Raw genomic sequence first — 25,252 nt, forward strand, 5'->3', positions numbered from 1 at the left:
TGCTGAAAGTCGCTACTGACGCCCGCGGACGGCCGGGCGAGGGGAAGTGGCAAGATGGCGGCTCCCAGGGCGGAGGCGTGGAGGCGCGCTTCGGCGGCCACAGGGCTGGGGACGCCTGTGCCTGACCCGAGCGCGACCTGACCCCAGGCAAAGCGCGCAGCGGCACCGGTCCCTCGCCGCGAGGCAGCGCGAGGTTCTTTTAAGAAGCCTCGGCCGGGAGGAGAAGCCTGCGAGGGTGGGGTGTGGGGGGAAACAGTGACGTCGCCCGACTCCGCCCCCTCGCCCGACCGCCGCCGCCGCCATGTTTAGTTGTTACTTCTTCACACAAGATGGCGGCTCCCAGGGAGGAGGCATGAGCGCCCTGCCGTTACCGCTCCTCCTGCCGTACAGTTGCCACTTCGGGGCCTAACTCTGCCTCTTTGAAGCGGCTCCTGTGGGAAGGAGTCATAAGGAGGGAAGCGAGGATCGGACGCTGCCTTGCGTTTGGTTTGCAGTGGAAGAACTGACCCAAGAGGAAGAGAATAGGGGGGAAGGGGGAGCTAGTCTCAAGATGGCGACTCCCAGGGCGGCAGGCGCAGCCTGAGCAGCAGAGGCGGACTAAAGGGAGACGCTCGAGACCTCACGAGCCGTACGGCGCGAGCCTCCGAGCAGCCCTCGAGAACTCAAGCTCGTTTCATTGGCCTCCGGCGCGCCTCTATTCTTTCCAAGTGTCGAGGCTGTTTAGGGAGCGGCCTCTGCACTAAGCGCTGGGCGGGGAAGCGGGACGGTCTCAAGATGGCGGCTCCCACAATTGTGGTCTGAGCTCCGGCGGGGCTGGGACAACCGCGGCGCTTGTGGCTCATTTCCACCCGCCCCGGAAGCCGGCCAGTGCAGGAGACTTGGGGAGGGTGTGGGAACCGGGCCGGGGCTCCGCCATTTCCGGCGGGGGAGGGCTACGATTGAGGAAGGGAGGAGAGAGAGGCGGCTCAAGATGGCGGCTCCCAGGGCCTCCCGCTCGAGCTTCTAAGTGGGAGCTCCCAGGCAAGTAGTCAGGGCGGCGGGACTCGGCGGCCTCCAGCTTCTCGGGTCTAGGCGCTCGACAGCTTCAGGAGGCTCTTAAGGAGACGTGGTGAGCGAGAAGAAGGGGAAGAGTAGAAGAGAAGGAGAATAGTTAAGATGGCGGCCTCCATGGAGCCGTTCACCGCTGTGTGAAGAACCGCTTCTCTGTGCGAGACGCCTTAGACGAAAGGGGGTGTGTGTGAGTGGAATTGGGGGCCTCCCTTCTCGCTTGGTGACTTTTTCCACCGCGCCCTTTCCCGGAACTATGGCTTCGGCCGTGTCACCCGCCAACTCGCCAGCAGTGCTCCTGCAGCCCCGCTGGAAGCGAGTGGTGGGTTGGTCGGGTCCAGTGCCCCGGCCCCGCCACGGCCACCGCGCCGTGGCCATCAAGGAGCTCATCGTGGTGTTTGGCGGCGGCAACGAGGGGATAGTGGACGAACTGCACGTGTACAACACGGGTGAGTGCAAAGCCCGCTGGGTTCTCGGATCTTTCCCTCCTCCCTTCATCTCCTCCCTCTCCCTCCTTTTCCCTCCCTCTCTCTCCCCTTCCTTCCCTCCGTGCCTCCTCCCTCTCTCTCCTTCCTCCGTCTCCCGCCTTCTCCTCCCCTCCCCTGCAGCCCTCTCCCCCGCCTCCTGTTCCCCCTCTCCGTCCGCACCGAGGTGCTACTTCTCCCGTCCGAGACGGTTTGCTCTGCCCGGCACCTTTGCTTTCCCTTGCTCTTTTTCCCATTCTTCCAGCCCTGATTCCCATGTGTTTGAGAGGCGCTTTTCATTATTGGAGAGGAAGCCTGTACCCTGGCTGGTGAAGGAGCGGGGGCGGCTCCCGCGGCGGTGACTTCAGACAGACACCGTTACCCCCGCCAGGCGGGCGGATGCGTCCCTTTGGCGCAGAGTCCCACCCCCTTCCTCCCTCCTCCTGCGCCTGGTCCGCTCTTCCTCATCTCTGGTGCTCTTTCGGGAGAAATGACAACTTCTAGATTACAGATTAGGTCGCCGTCTCGAGAAAAGGGGCAGAGTTGAGCAGCGTAATCCCGACCTGGGGGAGGGGGGCGGGCTGTGTGCTGCGCTGCGTAACCGTCTCCTGGGGACCCACAGGTCAGACGACATTGCTGCTTCCCTCTTGCAGCGTTGACTTCTCCAGCGTTTCTCTACAGATTTCATGTTGTCTCGATCTGGGATCCTTTGATGTAAGAGATGAATTAATTCCAGTGATCCCGCAGCAGGCTGAGGAGGTTCCCCTGCCCGTTCTCATGCCTCCCCCAAAGCCCGGGCCTGGTTGGTTGGGAGGGGCAAGCAAGGTGCGGTCACAGCTGGAGGCTGCGGTGCGCCTCTGCCTCCGGGTGCTGCTGCCGTGCCGGCTCGCCTTCGGCCTGTTGCCTGGTGTCCCCGCTAAGTCTCTAGGGCTTAGCCGCATCCTCCTGCGGCCCCCCCCCTTGGCGGCCACTTGGTCCGGTTGATACACCTGGCGCCTCCTTGGGCCCGAGCTGCCTGTTGAATGGACGCTGGCCCGCAGGACCTCGCCTGGCCCGGAGGGAGGGGCTCGGCGGGCGTTTTCGCCGGGAGCGGTGGGCCTGGGTGCCTTCCGGTCCAGTCCCCAGCCTGAGAGGTGGAGGCGGGGCTGCGGAAAACCCCCTCCCAGCTCAGGCAGCGTGCTTTGAGGAAGCTCCCCTCCGCGGCTCGCAGTCGCGTTCGGGTCAGCCGCGGCCAGGGGCCGGCTTCCAGCTCTTTCCCCCGCGCCATCTCATCTGGCGAGCTCCATTGGCCCCAGAGCCATCCTGTCCGAGGGTTCTGTTGGTACGGTGTCCTCGGGCCTGGGCACCTCCTTCCAGCTTTGAGGTTGCTCTGGGATAAGGTGTTGGTTGGAGTGCTGAGGGTTGGAGCTGGGCTCTCGGTTGGGTGCTCCCCACCGCCGCCTCCCCCAAGGCACAGAGTTTAGTTTTCTCTGCATCTTGTAGGTTGTTGACCCCTACAAAGTTGACTTTCAAGAGGCTGGTGGGTTGCCGGTGACCCTTCACGTTGTGGGTCTGAGCACCTGTTGCCTCCAGTGAGGCTGGGCTGGTTGGTGGTGCTCTGTGCCAGCTCAGACAGCTGCAGCGGCAGCGATTAGCCGGGTAAGGTAAGGCTGAGGGGCAGGGCTGTTTTTAGAGAGGCCGTTGCCCTGAGCAGAAGCTCCTAAACTACTTGGACCAACTTCATTCTCGTAAGGCCTGGAGCAGGCTCCTTGGCAAGGAAGGACAATTTTAGAAAGTAGGGCAGGGGCCTAATTACCATCAGCTCCAAAGTCCACTGCTTCCTGGGGCCTCTGCGTATTCATTAGTTTATTAAAATGAATCGAGCCCTTTGGCGTTAATTCATTCCCCATCTGCAAGGGTGTGTTGTATAGTAGAGGATAGCCAGCCTTCCGAAGGGCTGCAGCCCTGGATTCCTCCAGGGTAGCAGTTTGGAAAGTGCCCTATGAACTCCCTCGGTGACTTCTCGGGAGAGCCGTTAGCTGACCCAGCTCCCCTGTCCTCACCGAGTGTTTGCTATTTGACAGAGCCTCGAGCTCCTGCTGTTCTCAGAAAGACAGGCTTGGTGTTGCCTCTCTCCCACCAGCCGTGGCACAGATGCGCAGCATCCTTAGCTGCTGTCTTGACAGCCAGCCTCCTGCTTACCTTGGTTTTGGTTTGTTTATCAATTTCTTTCTTTCTTTATTTATGGCTGCGTTGGGTCTCCGTTGCTGCGCGCGGGCTTTCTCTAGTTGCGGCGAGCGGGGGCTACTCTTCGCTGTGGTGCGTGGGCTTCTCATTGCAGTGGCTTCTCGTTGCGGAGCACGGGCTCTAGGCGCGCGGGCTTCAGTAGTTGTGGCACTCGGGCTCAGTAGTTGTGGCGTGCAGGCTCTAGAGCGCAGGCTCAGTAGTTGTGGCGCACGGGCTTAGTTGCTCCGTGGCATGTGGGATCTTCCCGGATCAGGGCTCAAACCCATGTCCCCTGCATTGGCAGGCGGATTCTTAACCACTGTGCCGCCAGGGAAGTCCCTTGGTTTTGTTTTAAACGAGGTCAGAGCATACTCTCTAGTGCTTTTCTTTCTGCAAGATGAGTGCTCAGAGAGACTCGCCCTTCGGAGAGAGTTCCCCGTTGCTAAGACAAAGGGCTCCAGGGGGCACGTGCTTGCCTCGCTGTCTTGGTCAGCTCAGAGATCGGGGCGGTGGGGGGGGGGTGACGGGGCTGGGGGTGGCAGGTGTGCACTTGAAGGGTGTGTGTGAGAAAGTGTGTGTCCTTCCTCTTTGGTGGCTGTGGAACACTTCACAGGCCTTTGGGAGATCTTAGGGTAGCAACTGTCCTTGACCTCGGGGAATTTTACTTCAACAGCAAAGCGGATTACTCGGAGGACCCGGCCCTGACACAGTGGGGTGCGCCCTGGTGAGGGGAGGGTGTGGCTGGTTGCCAAACCAGTGGCCCAAGGCTGGTCTGCCTCAGTGGTTCTCGAATGTCTGCAACTGATACCACCGGAAAGAGCCTTGGAAAACATCTAGTGGAACTTCCTTGTTTTTGCACATGAGGAAATTGGGGTCTGAGAGGGGAAGTGACAGGTCCAGGGTCACCCTGCTGGCTGGCAGTGGAGTCAGGCAGAATACAGGCCGTCACCGAGACTGTCGGGCTGTCTCGCCCTTCAGTTAAGGGGTGCGGGCCACCACCTTGGAGACACCTCCCTGTTCCTCTGTCCCTGGAGCTAATTGGTCACTAAATTGAGCTTATCTCAAACCCGTTCCCCCTCCGTTCTGGGTCCTTCTTGCTCTCACAGTCACTTCCTGCTCGGCCCGGCGGCTGGTTTCACTTGTCGGGAAGTCCTGTTCAGCCTTCAAGGCCCCGCTCCCATGTCACCCCTTCTGAGAACCCACCCCCACCCCCACCCCCGCTTCGAGCCTCAGCCGAGCGGGAAGGCAGCTGCGGGGGGAGGGGCTCGGCCACCTCCCGCCTCCTGGGTACAGGCCTCCCTTCCTCGGCCCCCCTCGCAGCCGAGAGTGGCGACAAGCCCAAGCCTAGGGAGAAGGAGGGACCCGGAGGTCGGGTCATGCGCCGCCCGCCCCGCTAGATGAGCGAGAGATGACATGATTGGGGGCAGCTGCCATCTCAGGGTAGAACTGGGACTGTAGGTGATGTGAAGAGCGGCAGGTTCTGGCTTCAGACCAGAAACTGTGCCTCCTGACAGACTGCTCCTGATGGCGGTGCAGAGAGCCCCTGCCCTGCCTGGAGTGCCCTAGAATGAGATCAGCCCCTCTTGGGTGCTGTAGAATGAGCTGTCAGGACGTCACAGGTCCCTCTAGCCCGGCCCGCTGAGTCAGTGGTGGCATGTGACGAGAGAGCTGCCGTTTCCCGTGTAGCCTCCTCCCGGCCCTCAGGTGGGCACCTAGCAGTCACTTTAAGTCGGTGACAAGGTTCTCATCTGTGTGTGTGTGTTTGGCCCTGTGACCTCGGGTAAGTTACTTCCACTCCTGGTCTCTGTTCCTTTGTCCACGGAGGGAGGCTCAGAGGTCTGTGGCGGCTTCAATCCCGGGAACTTGGATGAAGCTCCTTCCGGGCCCCGCGGGAGGCCATCTCCCCCAGTTCGGGCAGGGCTGATGGCTCCAGCCTGGAAAGCTGCTGCTCTTCTTGGTTTGTCTTTGCGCTGCGCGGTAGGACGAGGTGGAGCGCGGGGGTCTGGGGCCTGGGCGTGCAGAGCAGGCAGGGGACCCGGAGGCCCGCTGGCTGCTGAACTGAGGACGGGACCCACAGCCCACTGCAAACTAACGTGTACACTTGGGAAGCGGCGAGCCGGGCGCCTTTACCTCGGGAGGTGTGGTGTGTTTTTGGCGGCGGGGTGGGGCAGGCCTCTCTGCCCAACTGCAGGTAGAGTCGGGTTACCCAGCCTGGACGGGGTCAGGGACCGGGTGCACCGTGCTGTCCCGGCTCCTGTCACGCCCCCACAGGGGCTCTGTTCGCTCCCAGATCCGTGCCCTGCCCACTGGCCCCTCAGTCCCAATTCACTTGCCTACGTTTGACCAAAAGTGATCGAGGGGCGTGGAATCAGATTTGCAGTCGGCTGCCGGTTTGGGGTTTCCGGAGAGAGTGTGGTGTATGTTTTAGGGCATGGCCCTTCAAATAACATAGGACAGAAGGCATCCCTCACAAGAGGGCAGCGTTTGCCCCCGGACTTTTCCAGGAAGACCTGGCATGGCAGACGTGAGGGCGGTGGCCCAGGAGGGGCAAGGATGCCAGGCAGAGCAGGGGCAGGTTGGGAGCTCCAGCCCGGCTAGAGGCGATGGGCTTTGGGCAGCTTAGTTGGCACTGACTGCCGCCACCTCTGCCCGTGTTCTGGAGGGGGGAGGGGGGAGGGGGTGGGCCCGGGGGAGGGCTGCTCCGGACCGTCACCCGGGAAACAGCAGTAGAGATTGATTCGTACCCCCATGGCCCTCCCCAGCCTATACCGCAGGCTGCTGCTCCCAGCCTGCACTGGTAGCTCTTTTGGCCACTTAGAGGTGCAGCCACGGGCCCCTGGACGGTATTTTGGGTGTTAGACGTTTCTTTCCGATGACCCATAGAGTGGCGGGAGGTGGCCACATCGCCAGAAGCTGACGAATTTTCTTGGTCAGTGACTTCCTGCTTTTTAAGACGACCGTGATGAGAAGCAGGGTGATCACAGGCTGTTTTGAGGTGGCCTCTGAGGCCAAGGAGTTTGGAAGATGGCTTGGATAGAGGGCTGGCACTTGGATGGTAAAAGGAGAAAGTCCCACATCCTTGGGAAGAGAGGCAGTGCCTCAGCCCCTCCTTTCTTAGACTGTATTTTGAAGGCTGGTGGGTGTGGGGAGGAAGAGGGGTGGAGGTTCTGGTTCTAGGGGCTCCCGAGGAGTTCTGACTTCTGCTAACTTTTGTTCTCCAGCGACCAACCAGTGGTTCATCCCGGCCGTGAGAGGGGACATCCCTCCTGGATGTGCAGCCTATGGCTTTGTGTGCGATGGGACTCGCCTGCTGGTATTTGGCGGGATGGTGGAGTACGGCAAATACAGCAACGACCTCTACGAGCTCCAGGTAGGCCCTGGTTGTTGGGGCAGGGGCGGGGGCAGGCCCCATGTCACCCAGGACCTTCTCACTCCCTTCAGGTCCCTCCCTCATCAGCACCAGCCCTTCCCTGTGCGGCCAGTGGCCGGCTCATCCCCGATTTAATCACTGGGTCTTCATTTTGCAGGCAAGCCGGTGGGAGTGGAAGAGACTCAAAGCAAAGACGCCCAAAAATGGGCCCCCTCCGTGTCCTCGGCTCGGGCACAGCTTCTCCCTTGTGGGCAACAAATGTTACCTGTTTGGAGGTCTGGCCAACGATAGCGAGGACCCCAAGAACAACATTCCGAGGTGAGGCTTTGTCCTGTTCACGTGGAATCCCGTGAAGGCGGGTGCTTGCTCACATAGCAGCCAAGCCTGCCGTACCAAGTGCCTTTCCTTTGTGAAACGAGGGTGGCACTGGATGCCCTCTAAGGAGCTTTCTAACCCCGAGGAGGCCTCGCGGGAGGAGGGCCAGGCCAGGAGGTAGAAACCCACCTTGCCTTGGGCTGGTTCCTGCTCCTCAGACCCAGTTTAGAGCTGGCGCTTTGCTTCTCAGCATCTGCTGCCTGCAATCTTCGTGATGGTTGTTGTCCTTTCTGAAGTTTGGAGGTAGTCCTGAGATGGTGCCCCCTTTTCACCCGGGAGGCCCTCATGTCACGCCCAGCTTCGTGTGCAGGGCAGACTGGCACACCCCATCCGGCTCTTCCTCTTCTCCTTGCTCTCCTCCTCTGGAGCTTCTGGTAGCCCCTCCTTCGGGGCGAAGGTAGAAGACCTTGGGGTTCGCACAGCCTCAGCCCCCTTTGTCTCCCCAGGAGTCCACTGTTCACCCATCGAAGCCGGTGGCCCGCCATAACTGACTGTTCTTCTCCAGGTACCTGAATGACTTATACATCCTGGAACTGCGGCCAGGCTCTGGAGTGGTAGCCTGGGACATTCCCATCACTTACGGCGTCCTTCCCCCACCCCGGGAGTCCCACACTGCAGTGGTCTACACCGAGAAAGACAACAAGAAGTCCAAGCTGGTGATCTATGGAGGGATGAGTGGCTGCAGGCTGGGGGACCTCTGGACGCTGGATATTGGTAAGATGTGGGTGCGGCGGCTCCAGTAGTCTTGGCGCGCAGCTGGTCTGCTGGGCGGCGGTGTGGGGTGTTGAGTTGGGGCTCACAGGGAGGGGAGTGTCCCGCCTAGCCCTGTACTTGCTGCAGGGTCAGGAGAGCACCCATTTGGGGCTGTCATCTTTGCCCCGAGCTTGTGGCGTTGCTTGAAGAGAGAGCAAGGCTCGGTCGGCTGTCTTCCAGGAGCGTGAGGGGAGAGGGAAGGGCCTTTCTAGAGTGGAACTGTGTAGATGAGGTAGCACCTGTCCCTGTCGACGTGTCAGTGGTCAGGCTGTGCCAGGAGCGGAGCCCCCTGGTCTGTCACAGTCAGAGGGGATGTACGGATGCCCTTAGAGCCGTGGGGACTCCTCGGGCTGGTCGGCAGGTGGGGAAGCGGGAGCGGTTGAAAGGAGTTCAGGCTTTCGACCTGAAGAAGGCTGAGGGGAGAAGGTGGCCGACCACACATGTCTGGAGGGTTAGGTGGTCCTGTGGGGCAGCATCGGTGCTCGAAAGAAACAGTGTCTCGGGAGCAGAATCCCCAGCAGCAGCAGCTCTGTAGGTGGCGGAGGCGGTGTGGGAGAGAGTGCGTCTTGCCGGGAGTCAGAAGGTGCGCCCGCCGCTCCTACCCCAGCCCAGGAGCGGTGCTGGCTTGTAGTGGGTGCTCAGTAAAAGTTCAGAGGATGGTAAACACAGCTTGGGAAATGCCAGCACCTGGTGATCGGAGGGCCTCCCATGGGCTGTAAGGAGGCCAGGTATGGGTTCTTGCGCTGGGTCAGCACCTGCCTCCCCGCACCTTCCCTGTGTCCGGGGCACATCCTGTGGGTCAGAGGGCCCGTGTCCGACCTGGTATGGGTAACCTTCCCTTCCCATTGCTTTGCACAGAGACTCTGACGTGGAATAAGCCCAGCCTCAGCGGGGTGGCACCTCTTCCTCGAAGTCTCCACTCGGCTACGACCATAGGAAACAAGTGAGCAGCCAGCCACGGCTTTTCCCTTCCTAGCCCACCCCCACCCCCACCCCCGTGGGCTCGCAGTTTCCTTCCAGCAACCCCTAAGGCCTGAGGAGACCTCTTTCTGGCTGGGCTGGCGTTCGGCAGCCCCGTCTTTCCATTATGACCCTGGGGGACTGAGAAAAGACAGAGGGTAGAGGGGCACAGACCGTCCTCTCCGCCAGCAGCTGAGTGTTTTTGTCAATGCCAAAGTCCCAAAGTGAATATAAGAACGATGGGGACTGAGGTGAGCTTTAGGTGAGCTAAACCGAGGCTCCACATACTGGAGGTGACACAGTTCTTGTGAGGGCTGAGCCACCAAGTAGGAGAGGGCCACGTTCAGAGCTTCGTGCGTCCTGGGGAGAGCTAGAGGACCAAGTGTGTTCAGAAGTTTCTGGATGGAAGAGGTGGCCTCTAGCTTGGCACCTCCTCTACAATCCTCTCCTACTCTTCCCTCCCTCGTCCCAGAATGTACGTGTTTGGTGGCTGGGTGCCTCTCGTCATGGATGACGTCAAAGTGGCCACACACGAGAAGGAGTGGAAGTGTACCAACACACTGGCTTGTCTCAACCTGGGTATGGCCTCCTCGGGCTTGGGCTCAGAGCGGCCTCCTCGGCCTGAAAGCTGTGTGGGGAGCACAGGGAGCCGAGCTGCTTCTAGGCCGTGCCTCTAGAATCCGCCAGGAGTAGCCAGTGGCCCAAGTGCTCTGAGGGACGCTCCTCCTTTGCGTCTTTTGAATAGGCTCTTCCTACCCAGCGTAACCACGCAGAGCATCCCTCCTGTCTCCTGTTGGTGGTTTCTCACCCACCCTGCAGGGACTTTGCTATATACACGAGCGTTGCCTCTAGGTTCCTTTAAAACCGAGGAAACAGGACAGCGGCCTGCTCTACGCAGTGCGGCCCCTGACCCTTGCATTTACTCTGTCCTGGAGACCATCCCATCCCTGCAGGGCGAGTGGCCTCATTCTTTTGAATTGCTCTCGTGGTGTCAAAACTTGCACCAGCGCTGCTCGTGAGTATCCTCACACCATTCTCGCCAAGTGCAGTTGTATTCAAAGAGGAAGAGCTAGAGGTAGACTTGCTTTCAGAGGGATGTTGCTGTACACACAGATGCCCCTGGCAGTGTTTGCCAGGCCGGTAAACAGTTCGCTCTTTGCGGAGCCCGGTAGGCACTTGACTCTCCCCATGGGCCAGCCCCCATTCCCTCCCCTGGCTCACCCTGAGCCCTGGCTGCACCAGCACGAACATCAAACTGCCAGGCACCCTCTGGGTTAAGTTTGCCTTAATCGTGAGTGAGGGTATGTATTTTTCCTCGGATCCTCTTGTCACCTTTTCTGTAACTTGCGTTCCTCTTCACCCATCTCTTTCTAGAGGCTCTTGTGTTGCTTGATGTGTGAGAAGGGAAACCTTTGGCTGTGTGTTTCACATAGTTTTCCCAGTTTGTAGTTTGTGGTTTATAATTTTTTACGGTCTTTTTGCTATGTGGAGTTGTTTTTGTTTTTGTCTTTGTCTTAATTTAGTAATCTTTGATGACTTCCTGGTTTTAATTCCCCATCCCTGACAGCAAAAGGCCAAAGAGCCCTTGGGGGTTGTCTGTTCCTCTGCCCCCTACTGACCTCCACATCCTGCCCTCCCCAGATACCATGGCCTGGGAGACCATCCTGATGGATACGCTGGAGGACAATATTCCCCGGGCCCGTGCCGGCCACTGTGCTGTAGCCATCAACACCCGCCTGTACATTTGGAGTGGGCGTGACGGCTACCGAAAGGCCTGGAACAACCAGGTCTGCTGCAAGGACCTCTGGTACCTGGAAACGGGTAAGGCCGACCGGAGGAGAGCTGCCATGCCCGTCCCTGAAGTCTCTGCTGCCGCCTTCTCACCAGCGGTGCTCTCTTACAGAAAAGCCACCGCCCCCGGCCCGGGTACAGCTGGTACGAGCCAACACCAACTCCCTGGAGGTGAGCTGGGGGGCTGTGGCAACAGCCGACAGTTATCTTCTGCAGCTCCAGAAATATGACATTCCTGCCACGGCTGCTACTGCCACCTCCCCTACACCCAATCCAGTCCCGTCTGTGCCTGCCAACCCTCCCAAGAGCCCTGCCCCAGCAGCAGCCGCGCCTGCTGTGCAGCCACTGACCCAAGTAGGCATCACGCTCCTGCCCCAGGCTGCCGCCACCACCCCAACCACCACCACCATCCAGGTCCTGCCGACGGTGCCTGGTAGCTCGATCTCCGTGCCTGCCGCAGCCAGGACTCAAGGTGAGCCGGGGGCCGGGCTCTCAAGGGCAAGATCCGGCCCACCAGGGGGTCACGTGCCCGAGTGAGGACCGCTAGACAGACGGCACACCTGGTGGCCATTCGTGCAGGCTTGTGGCCAAGTGGTGGCGGGGGACCTCGGTCCCGACCTTGGAGGCTGTCACTGAGGGTGTCTGGAAGGGCCAGATTTGAAGCACAAGTAGGTCACAGAAGCTGTTCGCCTCTGCCCCTTCTCTTGCCAGGTGTCCCTGCTGTTCTCAAAGTGACCGGTCCTCAGGCTACAACAGGAACCCCATTGGTCACCATGCGACCTGCCAGCCAGGCTGGGAAAGCCCCCGTCACTGTGACCTCCCTTCCCGCAGGCGTGCGAATGGTCGTGCCTACGCAGAGCGCCCAGGGGACGGTGAGAAGCTAGGGCGGGGCTTTCCTGGCGGTCGGTGGTGCGCTGGCGGGATTCGAGTCCCGCTCATCCTGCGCCCGTAAAGCGCTGATGAGGCGACCACTCGGCACTAACTTAAGGGTTAATAAGCTCATGCCTCAGAACCGCCCGTCTGACCTCAAGGGCATTTTAAATGTGTATTTTCTTGTCCTGGAGCCTGAGGGGAGGATCTAGCCAGCTGGGGTTTGACTCAGCCCCCTGAGGAGAGAGCTGTATCTGTCTCCGTGGTCTTTAGGAAAGATCCAGAACTACTCGTAACTCTTGCTGCCAGGTTGCTGTGCCTCATCAGTGGTAGGAGTCCACGTCTGGGGTCAGTAGAGCAGGGCCCAGCAGTCCTGACGCTGAGAGGTGCCACTTCAGGGCGAGCCAGGCGGGTTCTGGTGAAGGCCGTGGAGCAGGGAGTGTGGTGGCCGCGGGCCTGGCACTCCCTGTGGGCTCACACTCCCTGCGCCTGCTGCAGGTCATCGGCAGCAACCCGCAGATGAGTGGCATGGCGGCGTTGGCAGCCGCGGCTGCCGCCACCCAGAAGATCCCTCCTTCCTCGGCACCCACGGTGCTGAGTGTCCCGGCCGGCACCACCATCGTCAAAACTGTGGCCGTGACACCTGGCACCACCACCCTCCCAGCCACTGTGAAGGTGGCCTCCTCGCCAGTCATGGTGAGCATCCCTTGGGCCTGGTTCTCAGCCTTGGGGCCGGGGGCTTCTGGGCACTGTGATCAGACAGCGGTCACTCCTTCCGGGCTTTGGACCAACCCGCAGAGGCTGTAGGTCCGTAACGTGTTTGCTGTGGGCTGTGGAATAAGCTGATAGCTATAGGGGTGTGGCAGCCTTAGGCTAGACTTGCTGGCCCAGTGTCCTCCCTTGCTTTGCTAGAGGAAAGGTAAACCAAACTGAGCTAGGGACGCACTCACTCATGCACGCATGGGGCAAGGCAGGCTAGAGTTTTGCTGTGTGCGCACCCCCGCCATTCCAGGCAGAGGCTGGGGTGCTCTCTGCCCCGCCCACCACTCTTCTCTGCTCCCTCCAGGTGAGCAACCCAGCCACTCGCATGCTGAAGACTGCAGCCGCCCAGGTGGGGACGTCTGTCTCCTCTGCCGCCAACACGTCCACCCGCCCCATCATCACAGTACACAAGTCGGGGACTGTGACAGTGGCCCAGCAAGCACAGGTGGTGACCACAGTGGTGGGTGGGGTCACCAAGACCATCACCCTGGTGAAGAGCCCCATCTCTGTCCCAGGAGGCAGTGCTCTGGTGAGTGATGGGTGCCAGGAGAGCCCAGCCCAGGCCGTGCCCTTGACTGGTCTCTGGATCACTCTTTGTGCTCCACGTCTTCCTTTTCAGATTTCCAATCTGGGCAAAGTGATGTCAGTGGTCCAGACCAAACCAGTTCAGACTTCTGCAGTCACAGGCCAGGCGTCTACAGGCCCGGTGACTCAGATCATCCAGGTGAGCTCGTGGGCTCCAGACTGTGACACAAGCAAGAGTGGGCGCTGGCCTGGGGTTAGAACTCGCATCCCTGGCTAGACATGATCCCATGAACACTGATGGCACAGAAGGTCCTACTGCTTGGTCCTGTCACCCTCGGTCTTCAGAATACTCTGAGCTGCCTGGGCTGCCAGTGGAGACTAGCCAGACCAGAGTCACTGTTAAACTTGTCATTCTTCTAAAAAAAAGGATGGATAGATATATATGGGTATAACTGAATCGCTTAGTTGTACACCTGAAACTAACACAACATTGTAGATCAGCTGTGTTTCAGTTAAAAATTAAAAAAAAAAAAAAAACATTTCTCATCTTGACAATGATGCCGGTTCACCTCACCCCGTCTTTGCGTGTTTTCCCCTTACAGACCAAAGGGCCCCTGCCAGCTGGGACTATCCTGAAGCTGGTGACATCAGCAGATGGGAAGCCCACCACCATCATCACTACCACGCAGGCCAGCGGGGCAGGGACTAAGCCCACCATCCTGGGCATCAGCAGCGTGTCCCCCAGCACCACCAAGCCCGGCACGACCACTATCATCAAGACCATCCCCATGTCGGCCATCATCACGCAGGCGGGCGCCACGGGTAGGGGCCTCCTCCAGCGTGCTGGTGAGGGACCATGTCAGGAGGGAAAAGGCAGGCAGATGGAGGGCGGGCTGCGACGTGTTTCCATTCTGGTTTTCCCCTCTTTTCCACCCTCTCCCTGCCTTTTCCTTAAGATATGTCGGGAGGTAGCAGGGGTTACGGCTACAGTTGGTACTTCTTTGTTTTAATCGAGGGGCAGCAGGAGTAACTGCTTGAAAGGGGGCCCAAGAGAAACGGGACCCGGCAGCAGGCCCGGGTGGGAGGCCGGCGCTGTCCCTCGTGGCCCAGCCTGAAGCCAGGCTGCCCCCCTCTCCTCCAGGTGTGACCAGCACTCCCGGCATCAAGTCCCCCATCACCATTATCACCACCAAGGTTATGACTTCCGGAACTGGAGCCCCCGCCAAAATCATCACTGCTGTTCCCAAAATCGCCACTGGCCACGGGCAGCAAGGAGTGACCCAGGTGCGGCGTGCCTGGCCCTCTCCTCACCCCAGGGTCCAGTCCGGGAGCACAGCAGGCCACGTGGGTCTTCCCGTGGGGCCTGGGAGGGCCAGCGCAGGGTCTGGCCAGCCCACATGTGATGTGAGGCTGCTTTCCTCTTGACATCCCAGGTGGTGCTGAAGGGAGCCCCCGGCCAGCCGGGCACCATTCTCCGCACCGTGCCCATGGGCGGCGTCCGCCTGGTCACCCCCGTTACCGTCTCCGCTGTCAAGCCGGCTGTCACCACGTTGGTCGTGAAGGGCACAACAGGTGTGTAGGCCGCGGGGGGAGTGGGGCAGAGTCAGGGTGCGCCCCGGCCCCGCCTGCCCAGGGAGAAAAGCTGCCGGGAAGGCGGTGCCAACAGCGGGCTTCCTCCCACATCCCACTCCCGCCTCCCTCTCTGCCTTCAGGCGTCACGACCCTAGGCACCGTGACAGGCACCGTGTCCACCAGCCTCGCCGGGGCCGGGGGCCACAGCACCAGTGCCTCCCTGGCCACACCCATCACCACCTTGGGCACCATCGCCACCCTCTCGAGCCAAGTGATCAACCCCACTGCCATTACCGTGTCGGCGGCACAGACCACGCTGACGGCGGCCGGTGGGCTCACCACCCCCACCATCACCATGCAGGTAGGGCAGCCGGGAGAGCACGTGGAAGCGCGGGCCCAGCCTGAGGGTTCCGGTCTCCACGTTGGGGCCATCCTCTCCAGGCTTCCTTCTGCTGCCATGTGCAGCTGGGTCCTTTTTTTCCCTCCCGTGTGTGGCACCCGTAGGACGGTTTCCCTGTAGGCACGTAATTGCGATTCTTAGTCACCGTTTGATAGCGTGTCGTGCTGAGATAATGTATTTCAGCCATTTTTAGTGTTTGAGCGTTAGGCTTTTTCTTTCGTGATACTGTAGAGGGTACGACAATTCATTTTGGGGTGCATGTAGCATCTTTCTCTTCGTACGTTGTAAGCTGAATTCCTGGTGAAGTGGTGAAGCGTCTGTGGCTGGCCTTGGTACAGCCTGGGGTCAGCAGGGTTCCCAGCCCAGGCCTCCCCCCTGCCCAGCCCCTTCCCAGTCCCTGTGGCCCTTGAGGTGATGCAGTACCTCCTCCTTGGTTCCTGAGAGAGTCAGTTTCTTGGGGTCAGAGGGTGAGCAGGTCCTGGATTTGCCAGCTTTGTTGCTTTAGGAGCCAAGCTGGTGGTCCCAGCCAGCGTAGGGGATGCTGTACTAATTTCCCATCTGGCCTCTCCCCCAGCCTGTCTCCCAGCCTACCCAGGTGACTCTGATCACAGCGCCCAGCGGGGTCGAGGCCCAGCCTGTGCACGACCTCCCCGTGTCCATTCTGGCCTCGCCTACTACAGAACAGCCCACGGCCACGGTCACCATCGCTGACTCAGGCCAGGGTGACGTGCAGCCCGGCACTGTGACACTGGTGTGCTCCAACCCGCCCTGCGAGACCCACGAGACGGGCACCACCAACACAGCCACCACCACCGTCGTGGCTAATCTCGGGGGACACCCGCAGCCCACCCAGGTGCAGTTTGTCTGCGACAGACAAGAGGCAGCTGCTTCTCTCGTGAGCTCCACAGTGGGCCAGCAGAACGGCAGTGTGGTTCGCGTCTGTTCCAACCCGCCGTGCGAGACCCACGACACGGGCACCACCAACACGGCCACCACTGCCACCTCCAACATGGCTGGGCAGCACGGCTGCTCCAACCCGCCGTGTGAGACCCACGAGACGGGCACCACCAGCACGGCCACCACCGCCATGTCGGGCATCGGAGCCGGGCAGCGGCGAGACATCCGGTACACCTGTGTGGCAAGCACCGTGCCCGCCGTGGTCCGGGTCGGCATGGCTGCCGGGGCGTCAGAGGGAGCCCAGGGCTCTGTCAAGCCCTCGTGCCAAACCCGCCAGACCGGCGCGACCAGCACCACCATGACTGTGATGGCCACCGGGGCCCCATGCTCAGCTGGCCCGCTCTTCAGACCAAGCCTGGCCCTGGAGGCTGGTGGCCGTGGCGCCACGCTCGTGCAGTTGGGCCCTCTGAGCACCCAGGTCAGGCCTGGTGGTGAGGGTAGCCCCCTAGCTGGCCTGGGCCCGCTGGTATCCGTGGGGCGCCAGCCGGAGGCGCATCACGCCCACACGACGTACACCGCCACCACGGCCCGCTCTACCGTGGGTGCCGGGGAACCCAGTGAGGTGCAGGGGATGCCCGCGCTTGGGTACGAGAGCTCGCCTGGCGCCGCTGTGACTGTGAAGGCCCTGGAGGCACTGCTGTGCTCCTCGGCCACCGTGACGCAGGTCTGCTCCAACCCCCCGTGCGAGACCCACGAGACAGGCACCACCCCTACGCCCACCACCGCCACGTCCACCGGGGGTGCGGGCCAGCCAGAGGGTGGGCAGCAGCCCCCGGCTGGCCGCCCCTGTGAGACGCACCAGACGGCTTCCACCGGTACCACCATGTCAGTCAGCATGGGCGCCCTGCTCCCTGACGCCGCGCCCTCCCACAGAACCCTGGAGTCCGGCTTGGAGGGGGCGGCACCGCCCGCAGTTACCCCCCAGGCTGGAGCTTCATTGCTGGCTCCTTTCCCGACGCAGAGGGTGTGCTCCAACCCACCCTGTGAGACCCACGAGACAGGCACCACGCACACGGCCACCACCGTCACCTCCAACATGAGTTCCAACCAAGGTAGGTGGAGGCGGCCAGCCTGGCACCCGTGCTCCCCGGGGCCCAGGCCCCAGCAAGAGGCCTTCGGTTTGATTCCGCGGAGCTCGGTTTACTAGCCTGGGCGGGTCCTCTGGGCGATGGTGTCCCCTGCTGGCAGAGCTGGGTGGAAACCCTGCTGGAGGGGGGGCCTGTCATCCCGCTCTCCGCTTGCCCCCCGCAGACCCCCCGCCGCCTGCCAGCGACCAGGGAGAGGTGGAGAGCACCCAGGGCGACGGCGTGAACATCCCTGGTTCCAGTCCTATCACGACAACGGTGTCCTCCACGCTGACACGGGCCGTGACCACTGTGACACAGTCCACACCGGTCCCGGGCCCTTCGGTGCCGGTAAGAGCCCCCGGAACGCCCCCCTCTGTCTGCCTCCCTGCTGCCCACCGCCCTTCAGGCCTGCGCTGTTCCAGGATTGGACACCAGGTGTCGCTCTCGCTCCAGGCACGCGCCACTCCTGGTTCCTTTTCCAGACCATAGAAGGGCAGCCTCGTGCCTGACAGGGCAGGGCGCAGGAGACCCCCAGGCTTGGTGGGTGTCTGGTGGGCGCTTTTCTTTCTGTAGCTGTTTCCTATGGCTTGTTACTCGGCTGTCGCCTGTAAGAGTGGCACAGCGGGAGTCTGAGGGCCCCTTTGGCGAGGCCGGGAGACCTCTGTGAGGATGGGGTAAAATTGGCCGGCAGGTCGCGGGTCTCCACTCCTCTTGCCACGCCCCCCACTGCTCAGTGACCTACTGCCCCTGCTCATCAGATGGGGTCGTGGCGGCCCCTGGGGAATGCAAATCCTGGCCCACAGGGAAAGATGAAGGTCTGCCTGGTTCTGGCCTCCCGCTCCTTCCCTCTGACAGGGGCTTCTCTCCCTTTCTAGAAGATCTCATCAGTGACCGAGACTACCCCAGGGGCTCTGACCACCGAAGTCCCCATCCCGGCCACGATAACAGTGACCATAGCCAACACAGAAACTTCTGACATGCCCTTCTCTGCTGTTGACATCCTGCAGCCCCCAGAGGAGCTCCAGGCCTCTCCAGGGCCTCGCCAGCAGCTTCCGCCACGGCAGCTCCTGCAGCCTGCCTCCGCACCCCTGATGGGGGAGTCCGCCGAGGTCCTGTCAGCCTCCCAGGCCCCCGAGCTCCAGGCCGCCGTGGATCTGAGCAGTACGGGGGACCCGTCTTCAGGCCAGGAGCCTGCCAGCTCAGCCGTGGTAGCCACTGTGGTGGTCCAGCCGCCACCGCCCACGCAGTCCGAAGTAGACCAGTTGTCACTTCCCCAAGAGCTGATGGCCGAGGCCCAGGCGGGCACTACCACCCTCATGGTAACGGGGCTCACCCCCGAGGAGCTGGCGGTGACTGCTGCCGCTGAAGCGGCCGCCCAGGCCGCGGCCACAGAGGAAGCCCAGGCCCTGGCCATCCAGGCCGTGCTCCAGGCCGCGCAGCAGGCCGTCATGGGTAGGTGCTGGGGTCACGGTAGGTGGCTTACCCCACTGTCTTTGGTTCAGGGTAGGTGGGAGCCCCGAGGGGAAGACGGACTCCTCGGGAGGAGTGAGGAACCGGGGTTCTGGAGCCTCCCTGCTGGCAGCCCTGGCTGGCGGGCCCCAGTGACAGCCTGGGAAGAGGAGGCTTGTTTCCCGCCAGGGCAGCACGCCGCAGACTTGACGGGGAGGGCAGGCTGACTTGGGCGCCCAGGAAGGAAGCGGGCTTTCTCGGGCGGGGGAGGGCAGGGTAGAGGTGGGCCGGAGACGAGGTCTGAGAGACAGGCTCTGAGGGCCGGCACCCACCAGGGCACCAGGGCTGCCCCTAGCTCCGGGAGGGCGGTGACCATGGGTAGCCGGGGCTGGGCTCTCCCACCTGCCGCTCCTCCTAAGTAGAAGTCATCTCCACCTGGAGCAGGCACCGGGGAGCCCATGGACACGTCGGAGGCGGCGGCCGCTGTGACGCAGGCGGAGCTGAGCCACCTGTCGGCCGAGGGCCAGGAGGGCCAGGCTACCACCATCCCCATCGTGCTGACGCAGCAGGAGCTGGCCGCCCTGGTGCAGCAGCAGCAGCTCCAGGAGGCGCAGGCCCAGCAGCAGCAGCACCACCTCCCCACGGAGGCGCTGGCCCCTGCCGACAGCCTCAACGACCCGACCATCGAGAGCAACTGCCTCAACGAGCTGGCCGGGGCTGCGCCCAGCACCGTGGCCCTGCTGCCCTCCACAGCCACTGAGAGTGAGTGGGGCCCTGCTCCCCCAGGGAACTTGGTTGATTGCGGAAGAAAGTCTCGGGGCGGCGGTGGGGGTGGGGGGCGGCGCTGGTCCCGGGCCCCTCCGTGCAGAGGCGGGCGTGTCCTCTAGCCTGCGGGAAGGGCTCCCACGCAAAAGCCAGGTCTCCGGGGCCTTTCCTGTTGATGCCATCTTTACTCCCAGGCCTGGCTCCGTCCAACACGTTTGTGGCCCCCCAGCCAGTCGTGGTCGCCAGTCCCGCGAAGCTGCAGGCCGCGGCTACCCTGACGGAAGTGGCCAATGGCATCGAGTCCCTGGGCGTAGTGAGTCTGGAGTGACGGGGACTCGGGGGTTGGGGTGCAGCATTTGGGCCCCGAGGGTGGAGGGCCTGATCTCTTCTCCCCTCTCTGACTTGCAGAAGCCAGACCTGCCACCCCCGCCCAGCAAAGCCCCCGTGAAGAAAGAGAACCAGTGGTTTGACGTGGGGGTCATTAAAGGCACCAACGTGATGGTGACACACTATTTCCTGCCACCTGATGACGCTGCTCCGTCGGATGTAAGTGTCCCCGCGAGCTGAGACCCCCGGGTGGGTAGGGATTTATCAAGCTCCCCGGGGGCACGCCTGTCTTAGGGCTGCCCCCCTCTCTCCCTGTGACCCTTGAAGTGGCTGTGAAGCCCAGCCTTGGCCCACCTTGCCCTGTCCCCGCCTTGTCGTGCAGGGGCTGCCGTGGCTGCCCTTTCCCCGGCCCACCCACCCCACTGTGTGGACCTGCATCGTCCCCAGGGTAGAAAACTCCTCTGCTGGCCCCAGAGCCACGCTCCAGCAGCCCTCTCACGTCAGGCACTTCCGTGTCTCCCTTCCTGTTCGCCCGGCCTCTCCCGCAGGACGACTCGGGCGCGGTGCCCGACTATAACCAGCTGCGCAAGCAGGAGCTGCAGCCTGGCACCGCCTATAAGTTCCGCGTTGCCGGGGTCAACGCCTGTGGCCGGGGGCCCTTCAGCGAGATCTCAGCCTTTAAGACGTGTCTGCCTGGCTTCCCGGGGGCCCCCTGTGCCATTAAAATCAGCAAAGTGAGTCTTCTTGCCCTGGGATCAGCCTCTGTCCTCGGCTGAGTCCGTGCACTCAGCGCCCTCTTCCGTGCTGGCTTCCGGCAGGGGTGACTCGGGAGGGGGCCCCAAGGTGCGGGCAGAGCCAGCTGGCTCTGCGGTGAGGCTTCTGGTCCTGGCTCTGTCGGCAATGGCCAGGGAGACAAGGGCAAGTTCCTCCCCGTGCCCCTGCCACCGCCTCCCCCTTTTGACACGCTGTGTGCTGTGCTCCACGTGCTCCTTCATCTAATCCTTAAACCCCCGATGAGGAGACTGAGGCGCCAAGAGGCTAAAAGACGAGCCACATGCTAGGTGGCAGAGCGGGGCTGGGAAGGCTGCTGGAGTCCCGTTGGTTGTATCGTGCTGTTGCGTCAGGCTGCCTTCCGGGTGGGGGCAGAAGAAGCCATCTCTTTGGAGCTCCTGGAGCTCTGCTCTGAAATAGCTTTGTTGTGTTAGGAGGAGGGTGAAGTATGAACACTCAGTTCCGGAGGCTTCGAAGCATTCTAGGCCCTCTGTACCCGGGTGGCCGGGGTGGGAATAAGCCACAAGGCTGAAGATGGCCCAGCCTGATCTCTGCCCCCTCGGTTCCAGAGTCCAGATGGCGCTCACCTCACCTGGGAGCCGCCCTCTGTGACCTCTGGGAAGATCATCGAGTACTCGGTGTACCTGGCCATCCAGAGCTCGCAGTCTGGGGGCGAGTCCAAGAGCTCCACCCCGGCGCAGCTGGCCTTCATGCGGGTGTACTGTGGGCCCAGCCCCTCCTGCCTCGTGCAGTCCTCCAGCCTCTCCAACGCCCACATCGACTACACCACCAAGCCCGCCATCATCTTCCGCATCGCTGCCCGCAACGAGAAGGGCTACGGCCCAGCCACGCAAGTCAGGTGGTTGCAAGGTGGGTCTTGTTCGTTGGGCTCCTTTGGGCAGCTCTAGGGAGAGGTTGGGGGATGGCGGGGAAAAGCCCCGCGAGCGTCGCCGGGACCACCCGGCTCCAAGCTGGACTTGGGGGCTTTATATTCTGGGGCGGGTGATGGCCTAGGGCCCTGGGTAGGTGTCTTGGAGTGGAGGGTTACTCGCCTCATCTGGGGGTGCAGAGGAAACTGCTCGGGGCTGCTGGGGGCGGGAAGGGCTGCCGAGACCGGCAGCAGGAGGCATGGGGTGGGGAGCAGAGGCCTCGGGCTGCTCCGTCAAGAGTTTGCGCGGGGTTGGGGGGGCCACGGGCGTCGTCCCCGCTCTCGTTCCCTCAGCTGCACCACTGGAGTCGTCTCACCCCCGTTGCTGAGCTGCTCACTCACTGTTGGCCTCTTTCCTTTCAGAAACCAGTAAGGACAGCTCTGGCGCCAAGCCGGCCAGCAAGCGGCCCATGTCCTCTCCAGAAATGTAAGCAGGGAGTGCCTTTCAAGAGCCTTCTGAGGCCAGGGGTAGGCGGATCCCGGGAGGAAGGAGCGGTGGGGACAGTAGGGCCCGCCTTCTCCTTAAGCGAGGGGGGCTGCTTAACCGGGCACGACGCCCCGCTAGGGCCCAGCCAGAGCCCCCGATGAGTCCCACTCGCTTCACCGTGGGGACCCAGCTGACGCTTTTCGCTTTGCCTTTGCCTCCCGTCTCCCAAGGAAATCCGCTCCAAAGAAATCGAAGGCAGACGGTCAGTGAGAGGCAGCTGCCCTGCGCCTGGCTGCTTCTCCAGACCCCCCTCTGCTTCAGGACCGCCGCCCGCCCGGGCCTGCCCGCCCCGCCCACCCGGCGCTCACTTTGCCCTCACGAGCCGCCACACCGGCTGCCCGTTCTCTCTCCCTCTCTCTCTCCCTCTGTTTTAAAAATAATCTCGAGAAAGCACATTTTACCATTGCTGTGGGGAGGAAGCAGAAGGCAGATGTGGAAGAGCCCCCCTTCCTCTCCCCGCCCAGCGCCTGCCAGGGGACCAAGGCCCCAGGAGTGGGGGGTGGGCGTGGAAGCCGAGGAGAGGTGCCCCCCTGGGCCCCTTCCCCCGCCTCCGCACCCTGAACTGGGTGTCTGTCTGGTTCTGTTGCATTTTCTTCCATTAGTGTTTCCCGACACCCGCCCGCCCTTCCGCTTCTCCCACCCCGCCCTGCCTGGCACTCCCATGGGAAGCTGACACATTTTTCTCAGAGGCCTTCGTACACCCACCTCTTTCTCCCTCCCCTCTTCTTTCCCATTTGAAAAAAAGAGAAGAAAGAAAAAGAAAGAGGTGGAGAAGGAACCCCGTGGTGGCCTGAGCAGTGTTCTGTGAAAACCTCCCGACTCCCAATTGGGGCGTAGAGTAGCCGCCCACGGAGCCTGGCTTCAGCCTGTCTGGGGTTGGGGCTAGGGGCCACATCACCAACTGCTGCATTTGTTGTATTTTTTTTAAGTTGAAGTTGACGGAGTTAACATTTTTATTGTAATTTTAGCCTTAGCGTGTGGGGTTTTGTCCCTTTTTTTTGTTGTTGTTGTTGTTGTTGTTAGCTGTGTACAGAATGTGTATCTTTTTTTCCCCCCCTTTTTTTTAAACTCTTTTTCTCCTTGGCTAAGCCTTGGCAGGGATCTTTCTGGAGGAGAAGCTGGGGCAGCCAGGGTAGGAGAGGCATGGGATCTCCCCTGTGGGCCTGGTGTTTGCTGCCCAGCCCGGTTTTCCCTTTCTGGCCCCTGTCCTCTGCCCCTCTGCCTGTCCCCAGGCCTCTGGGACAAAGGAGGGTGAGCCGTCAAACCTCACTCCCCACGGGCAGTTGCTCCACACCTAGAGGGAGCTTCAGAGTCCGCTAGAGCCCGAGGTCAGTCAGGTTGCTGAGGAGGATGGTGTGGAGGTGGGGGCCGCGGCCTGACAGCCAGTCCTGGGGCCACAGCTCTCTCCACGACCCCCAGGCTCGCTCCCCGGCATGACTGCTTAGAGCATCCAACACCCACAACTGCCGCTTCCTGCAGCCGCCCTCTCTCGGCAAAGCTGGTGCATGATGGAGGGGAGCTTGGCCTCAGAGGCAGCCTGGGAGGGCAAGTTGTGTGGTGCCACTGACTCTGTGAATTTACAGTGCAGTCCCCAAGCTGGGCCCGTCCTCCTGGGCCAGGCTTGGTGGGCTTGGGGCTCTGCTTGCTGCCCCACACCCAAGCTTTAGGCAACGAGTGAGACTTGCAGGCGGGTCGCACAGAAGGATTTGGAACGACCAGCCGGTCTCTTCAAAACCCCTTTCTCTGCCCTGGAGACGCAGCTGTGGCCGGGGGCACCCCAGCCTCTGCAAACCCCCGGCCCTGGCCCACGCCCTCTGGGGCCTCTGATTTGTTGTATTATAGTATATTTCGCTGTGGAAAACGTCATGTTTAGTCACCTTGGAGCCCACCGCCTGGTCCCGTTGTTTCCCCCCATCCCTATTCCCGAGCACCCGTTGATCTCTTGTTTCTGGAAACAGTAAGCTTGTTCATCTAATGTAGAGTAACCCCCGTGACTCAATATTACCATAGTGCGATGTCGTTTTGTGCTATTTTGAACAATTAAAAGACTTTTTTTGAAATAACCATCTGCCGTCTTGCTGTGTCTGGGGCTCCCACAGGAGGCTGCCTGACGTGGGGAAGTTGGGCCCCACAGGGCTCACCAGAACCCTCAGGGAGCCTCTTGTTCGCGGGGCCTGCTGTGAGCGGGATTCTGCTTCTCCATTGGCTCCCGTGTCTCACAGTTCTGTGGGCTGTGACCTTGGCACTGAGCTACACTAGGACCAGGTTGCCCACAGAAGATCCCATGATGGCGGCCAGAGCGCAGGCCACAGGCCAAGGGGCTCCCTGGACACGTGTTGCCGATTCCCTGTGTGGAGACCAGGTCACCTTCCTTCTCCCCAACCAGCGGACAGGGGACTGGGTCCAAGGCCTGGCAGGTCACCAGCCGCCACCCTCCTCGGACGGTTGGCCAGGGCCGAGCACCTGCCACTGAGCGCTCACAGACCCCGGAGAGCCCCCAGGATGTCAGATCTGCAGGAGAGCCCGGCGTCAACCGAGGGGTGGCTCCTCCCGTCTGGTGCTCAGTGGGCGTTGCCCGAGTGACTCCTTGTCTGCCCTTCCTGCACACGGGCCAGGGCCCCCAAGGGGGGGGGCAGCAGAGCTTCTGTTGAACCAACTGTTGACAGTTGCACTGTTGGGGTGGGCTGCTATCGCTAGGGTGGTGCCGTACCCAGGGTAAGACGGGCAGAGGTCGTCCTCAGCGTGGACCAGACGGGAGCTCCGCAGAGCGCGGGGTGAGGCGGCCGAGGCTCAGCACAGCCTTGGTGCCACGCGGGGCAGAGGGGAGCACCTCGCTGCGGGCCCCGCACTCTGACAGGGATCCGGGGGCCCTGCCTCATTCCCCGCTCTTGGCAAGTCGCTCTGGTACCAAAAGCCACCTCCTCCCTCTCTAACCCGCGGACGCCCAACGGCGCCTCGCCCAAGAGGCCCCCCAGAGTGCGCCCCTGTCCCTGGTACTCCCTCCGCTGGAAGCGCGGGGTCTCATGAGTGTGGGGTCCTGTCGGGCCTCCACCACACCGACTCTGACCTGACTCAGAGCCCAGGCGCCTCACAGCTCTTGGAGGTTGGCGGGGACAGAGGCCCAGGGAGAGCGGCAGGCACGTGTCCTTCAGGCTAGAGCAGGAGAAGGAACGTGCAGGGGTGGGGGGTGGGGGGATGCGGGGCAGCCGGGGGAGGGGGGCCCACCTGGGGGACTCGGGAAAGAAGGGGCCTGTGCAGATCTGCCAGACACATGGTACGCAGTTCTGTGGATGCTCACAGCGTGGGGGGGAGGGGCGCCAGGTTCCTGCCGCCCACCCGTCGTCCCTCTGCTCACTTGCACGGCTCTCTGGACGGCCAGGGCCACGCGGCTGGTGTCTTCAGCACCG

The 25,252-nt window shown here is 61.9% G+C and overlaps 1 protein-coding gene across 6 annotated transcripts; it reads left to right on the forward strand.

The window, feature by feature from the left end:
- HCFC1 (host cell factor C1) lies at positions 1 to 23,908 on the forward strand. 6 transcript variants are annotated; one of them, XM_060292342.2, is made up of 27 exons: positions 1 to 1,496; positions 6,938 to 7,086; positions 7,244 to 7,404; positions 7,967 to 8,175; positions 9,073 to 9,157; positions 9,647 to 9,753; positions 10,816 to 10,995; positions 11,078 to 11,136; positions 11,380 to 11,437; positions 11,677 to 11,837; positions 12,334 to 12,531; positions 12,902 to 13,126; positions 13,217 to 13,321; positions 13,725 to 13,944; positions 14,264 to 14,406; positions 14,556 to 14,694; positions 14,835 to 15,055; positions 15,669 to 17,103; positions 17,303 to 17,466; positions 17,994 to 18,570; positions 19,009 to 19,329; positions 19,527 to 19,645; positions 19,741 to 19,878; positions 20,208 to 20,393; positions 21,000 to 21,300; positions 21,722 to 21,785; positions 22,016 to 23,908. In XM_060292342.2, exons 1-27 carry the CDS (start codon positions 1,304 to 1,306, stop codon positions 22,053 to 22,055), a joined length of 5,958 nt encoding a protein of 1,985 aa, XP_060148325.1. In that variant the 5' UTR covers positions 1 to 1,303; the 3' UTR covers positions 22,056 to 23,908. The 6 variants fall into 6 exon arrangements, with proteins under 6 accessions (XP_060148325.1, XP_030706310.1, XP_060148322.1 ...); XM_030850450.3 differs by having other exon boundaries at positions 11,078 to 11,437; XM_060292339.2 differs by having other exon boundaries at positions 11,078 to 11,437; positions 19,012 to 19,329.
- The last annotated feature ends 1,344 nt before the right edge of the window (positions 23,909 to 25,252 follow it).

Source organism: Globicephala melas, chromosome X, assembly GCF_963455315.2.
Source record: "Globicephala melas chromosome X, mGloMel1.2, whole genome shotgun sequence".
NCBI classification, from domain to species: Eukaryota; Metazoa; Chordata; class Mammalia; order Artiodactyla; family Delphinidae; genus Globicephala; species Globicephala melas.